Below are 5752 nucleotides of genomic sequence, written 5' to 3'. Positions count from 1 at the left end.
CCAGACACCCTAAGAATCCACATCACTGCTCCCAGACACCCTAAGAACCCACACATCCCTGTAGCCTCTGGGACACCCCCAGTAACTGACACGGCGTGGCACAAGGCAGCCCAGTCGCCCCTGTGCACGCGTCTCACGGGCACCCGGATGGTCCCCGCCAGGAGGTGCCAACTCTGCGCCAGCTGTGGTCACGGGGCCAGCAGGTCATCCTGTCATACGAGGACGAGGCGTCCGTGAGCCGGCACGCGGAACTGTGGCCCGGGATCCCCTACTGGTGGGGGAACCAGGTGAAGCCCCAGGACCTCGTCCACTACCTGGAACGCATGAAGCGCCGCGGCCGCCCAGGTGAGCACCACCTCGCACCGGGACACCTGCTCACACGCGTGTCCAAGGGCATCGGGCTGGCTTTGGGTTCAAGTGGAGAAACGGAACATGACGCGTTAGGGGACGTTACTGCGTCCACCACCAGGGGTCGGGATGTGGACATCCGTGCGGACATTATTGTGTCCACGACACAGGGTCAGGACGTGGACATCTTTGGGGTCACCGTCCAGCCCGCCTGCCCTCTTTAAGAGGAGAATTTCATGAGTCAACACCCCGGTGAGCCCCTGCTGTCTGAACTTTGGTCTCTGTTGGACATCTGAAGCTCTGACTGCTGCGGACACCAGAGTCTGGAAGGGGTGACGGCGTGGGCGGGCGACCCCATGGCTTAGTGGTAGCATGGACACATGACTGTCTGGGCAGGCGACCCCATGGGTTAGTGGTCGCATGCGCGGGTGACCGCCTGGGCAGGTGACCGCATGGGTTAGTGGTCTCGTGGGCGGGCGACCCCATGGGTTAGTGGTAGCATGGACACATGACTGTCTGGGCAGGCGACCCCATGGGTTAGTGGTCTTGTGGGCGGGTGACCCCATGGGTTAGTGGTTGCATGGACACATGACTGTCTGGGCAGGCGACCCCATGGGTTAGTGGTCTTGTGGGCGGGTGACCCCATGGGTTAGTGGTTGCATGGGCACGTGACTGCCTGGGCGGGTGACCGCATGGGTTAGTGGTCGCATGGGCGGGTGACCGCATGGGTTAGTGGTCGCATGGGCGGGTGACGACATGGATGGGGGACCGAGTCCGTGGGTGACTGTGTGGGTGGGTGACCGGTCTGAGTTACTGACCACATGGGTGGATGACTGTGTGAGTTGATGACCCCGAGTGGGTGACCACATGGGTGGATGACAGTGTGAGTGGGTAATCATGTGGACAGGTGACCGCATGACCTCGCAGGTTAGGGACTCCATGGGTGGGTGAACACGTGGCTTGGTGGCCAGGGGGCCTAGAGACCCGTGGGCTGCTGACCCCATGGGCGGGTGCCCGAGTGGGTGGCTGACGATTAGAGCTGCTGACCACATGGGTGGGTGACTGCGTGAGTTGCTGACCCCGTGGGCGGGTGACCATGTGAGTCGGTGACCACATGGGGTGGCTGGCCACGTGACCCCGTGGGTTAGTGACTGCACACGAGGGCGGCTGCAGCCGGCACCGTGAATAGCAGCCCCTCTCTTGTCCCAGGCGGGCTGTTCGTGGCCGGCATCAACCTCACGGAGAACCTGGAGTTCATCCTCGTCCACCCGGCCTGGTCGCTGGAGAAGCTGACCCTGTCGGGGCTCCCCTACCTGTGCGCGTGGGTGCGGGCCCAGCGCCCGGGGTCGGCCGCCGGCTGCACCAACATCATCGCGGGCGACTTCATCGGCGCCAGCGGCTTTGTCAGCGACGTCATTGGGCTGAACCGGAAGCTGCTTCGGGGCTGACGGCCGGCGCGCGGGCGGAGCCGGGCATCCCGGAGGGGGCTCCTCGGGCGCGTCCTGTGACGTCACCGGGCTGAACCGGAAGCCGCCTGGGGCTGACGGACGGCGCGCTGAGGAGCTGGGCATCGGCGAGGCTGCTGTCGGTCCTGTCCTGCGGGGCTGGCAGTCCATCCATCCATCCACGGAATGTGGGTGGCTGCAGAGGTGGGGCCGGGTGGCAGGGCCCATGCGCTCCTTGGTCCTCCGTGCCTCTCAGCGGATGTAAGGTGTGAGGTGATGATTAAAGGCGACTGCGTGATTAGTACAATTACAAATTCCAGGAAGACTCTTGGGTCTGTGGATTCCCCATGGGAGAGGCTGGGGAACCCCCTCCCCCTGGGCACTGAGAGCAGCAGACACAACCCCCAGCTGGATGGGGGGGGGGGCCCAGTATGACACACTGTCTGTAGTGGGGTACTGAGCGCACAGCAATCCCACTGAGAAATCCCTTTTATTAGATGAGGGGCTGCCCTGGTGGCTCACCTAAGGCGGCCTTCGTATCTCTCCTTGCTGTTCTTTGGAGCTCTGCATTCAAGTGGCCGCATCTTCCCACGTCTCCTTTGCCTGCCTCTTCTCAGCCGTTTGTGAGGCCTCCTCAGACAACCACTTTGCCTTTTTGCGTTTATTTTTCTTGTGGATGCTTTTGATCACCACCTCCTGTACAATGTTAGGAACCTCGGGCCATAGGTCTGGTGCTCTGTGTGCCAGATCTCGCCCTTTAATCTCTTTGTCACTTCTACTGTATAATCACAAGGCATTTGAATAAAGCAAAGAAACAGGAAAACAACAGAATGGGAAAGACTAGAGATCTCTTCAAGAAAATTGGAGATACCAAGGGAATATTTCATACAAAGACGGGCACAATAACGGACAGAAATGGTATGGGCCTAACTAAAGCAGAAGATATTAAGAAGAGGTAGCAAGGATACACAGAACTGTTAAAAAAAAAAAAAAAAAAAGGTCTTAATAACCTGGATAATTACAATAGTGTGATCACTCACCTAGAGCCAGACATCCTGGAGTGCAAAGTCAAGTGGGCCTTAGGAAGCAACAGTACAAACAGTGGAGGTGATGGAATTCCAGCTGAGCTATTTCAAATTCTAAAAGATGGTGCTGTTAAAGTGCTTCACTCAATATGCCAGCAACTTTGGAAAACTTGGCAGTGGGCACAGGACTGGAAAAGGTCAGTTTTCATTTCAATCCCAAAGAAGGGCAATGCCAAAGAATGTTCAAATTACCACACAACTGTATTCATTTAACATGCTAGCAAGGTAATGCTCAAAATCCTTAAAGCTAGGCTTCAACGGTATGTGAACCAAGAACATCCAGATGTATAAGCCTGATTTAGAAAAGGCAGAGGAACCAGAGATCAAACTGCCAACATCCGCTGGCTCACAGACCCAGGAAAACATCTGCTTCATTGACCACATAAAAGCCTTTGACTGTGTGGGTCTCAACAGGCTGTGGAGAATTCAAGAGACGGGAACACCAGACCACCTTACCTGGCTCCTGAGAAAGCTGCATGCAGGTCGAGAAGCAAGTTAGAACTGGACATGAGCAATCGACTGGTTCAAAATTGGGAAAGGAGTATGTCAAGGCTGTACACTGCCACCCTGCTTATTTAACTTATATGCAGAATACATCATAGATGGGTTGGAAGAAGCACAAGCTGGAATCAAGATTGCTGGGAGAAACAGCAATAATACATGCAGATAACACCACCCTAATGGCAGAAAGTGAAGAGGAACTAAAGAGCCTCTTGATGAGGGTGAAAGAGAGAAGTGAAAAAGCTGGCTTGATACTCAGCATTCAAGAAACTAAGATCATGGTATCAGGTCCCATCACTTCATGGCAAACATGGAGAAACAATGGAAACAGTGACAGACTATTTTCCTGGGCTCCAAAATCATTGTGGATGGTGACTGCAGCCACGAAATTAAAAGATGCTTGCTCCTTGGAAGAAAAGCTATGACAAACCTAGATAGAGTACTAAACAGCAGAGACATCACTTTGCCGACAACAGTCTCTAATCAAAGCTATGGCTTTTCCGGTAGTCATGTACAGATGTGAGAATGGAATCACAAGGAAGGCTGAGCGCCGAAGAATTGATGGTTTTGAACTGTGAGGCTGGAAAACACTCTTAAGAATCCCTTGAACAGCAGGGAGATCAAACCAGTCAATCCCAAAGGACATCAACCCTGATGATTCATTGGAGACTGATGCTGAAGCTCCAATATTTTGGCCTCCTGATGGAAAGAGCCAACTCTTTGGAAAAGACCCCAGTGCTGGGAAAGACTGAGGGCAGGAGGAGAAGGGGCAGCTGAGGATGAGAAGGTAGGAAGGCATCACCACCCTGTGCTTTGGAAGCACAGAATGTTAACCGCTGGACCCCCAGGAAGTCCCATTTTGTGGCTTTTTGTGACCAGACAACTGAGAGGTTGCTAGCAGCTTTCATGATAATCCTTAAAGTATCCTTGAAAGTCCAAGGTTGCTGGAGCACAGTGCACGGCTGCTGGGTCAGAAAATAAACCAGGGCTTCCCTGATGGCTCAGCAAATCTGTCTACCAATGCAGGAGACATGAGGTCTATCCCTGATCCAGGAAGATTCCCACGTGCTGTGCAGCAACTAACCCTACGTGCCACAGCTGCTGAGCCCTGTCCTGTAGAACCTGGAGTCTCAGCTGCTGAAGCCTGTCCTGTAGAACCTGTGAGTCTCAGCTGCTGAGCCCTGTCCTGTAGAACCTGGAGTCTCAAATGCTGAAGCCTGTCCTGTAGAACCTGCGAGTCTCAGCTGCTGAAGCCTGTACTGTAGAACCTGCGAGTCTCAGCTGCTGAGCCCTGTCCTGTAGAACCTAGAGTCTCAGATGCTGAAGCCTATCCTGTAGAACCTGCGAGTCTCAACTGCTGAGCCCTGTCCTGTAGAACCCGTGAGTCTCAACTGCTGAGCCCTGTCCTGTAGAACCTGCGAGTCTCAACTGCTGAGCCCTGTCCTGTAGAACCTGGAGTCTCAACTGCTGAAGCCTGTCCTGTAGAACCTGCGAGTCTCAGCTGCTGAGCCCTGTCAGGCCCAGCAGTCACCTGCCTGTGTCTGCAGCAGCTCTGAGGTGAGCTCTGCTCCCCGGAGTTCTTGGGGTACAGCTTCTAGGACTGGGGGGAACCCCGGGGAGCAGGTGGGGGGATGCTGGGAGCAGAGGGGACCAGAGGCCAGAAGTGACCTGCACTCTCCTTCCTGTGTCCTGCAGACTGGGAGGAGTTGGGAATGGAGCTGGGAGGAACTGGGTGGCCAAGCCCTGGAGATCCTGGAAGAGACCATGACTGAGGGGGCCCTGGGACCACGTAGGCACCCCAAGGGCAGCCCTGGCCTGCTGAGGGGGGCTGGACCCCAGGGACCTGGGGGGTTCATCCCGAGTCACATGCTCACCACCCACCGGGGTTAGGGTTAGCGCCTGTCCACCCCACCTAGCAGACCCAGGAGGATGGAGACCAGCAGGGGCTGAGCTGAATGAAGGGGAGCGGCCGGAGGCACAGGTGCCCTGAGGCCCTGGCTAGCTGGCTCCCCGGTCTGTTCATCACTCTGAGAGGGGCCTCTGCTCCCGGCCCTTCCACAGCCCCGCTTCTCCACCCCATGCAGGACCTGGCTGTCAACAAGAAGCCCGAACTTGTATTTTCCTTTAGGTGAAAACACCTAACGCCTGTGCAGTGGGTTCTGTGTACTGGGCCCTACCAATGAGCAGCTCCTTCCCGCTTGCTGGGTCCTTGTTTTAATAACTCCCTGGACACCGCCGTGTTCAAGGGCAGGCTGGTCGGATAGGACCCGTGGGAGATACACAGCAGACACACAAATTGGACCTGCCTGCCTAGAGGGCAGCGTTCACGAGGTGTCTGCTGGGCGGCCGGTGCACAAAAACCACAGAGGCTAG

At 55.8% G+C, this 5752-nt stretch overlaps 1 protein-coding gene across 2 annotated transcripts in view; it reads left to right on the top strand.

Annotated features, from left to right (window-relative positions):
- PLCXD1 (phosphatidylinositol specific phospholipase C X domain containing 1) overlaps positions 1 to 2112 on the top strand; it is a 9790-nt gene extending 7678 nt beyond the window's left edge. For both annotated transcript variants that reach the window (XM_040266434.1, XM_040266433.1), the window contains 2 exons: positions 162 to 345; positions 1558 to 2112. In XM_040266434.1, the coding sequence (XP_040122368.1) occupies positions 162 to 345; positions 1558 to 1796 (423 nt within the window). In that variant the 3' untranslated portion in view covers positions 1797 to 2112. The remainder of the gene's footprint in view (positions 1 to 161; positions 346 to 1557) is intronic.
- Positions 2113 to 5752: the final 3640 nt, after the last annotated feature.

Source organism: Oryx dammah, unplaced genomic scaffold (genome assembly GCF_014754425.2).
Source record: "Oryx dammah isolate SB20612 unplaced genomic scaffold, SCBI_Odam_1.1 HiC_scaffold_23, whole genome shotgun sequence".
NCBI lineage: Eukaryota > Metazoa > Chordata > Mammalia > Artiodactyla > Bovidae > Oryx > Oryx dammah.
Note: the sequence above shows the minus strand (reverse complement) of the source record. Positions and strands in the feature narration are given on the sequence as shown.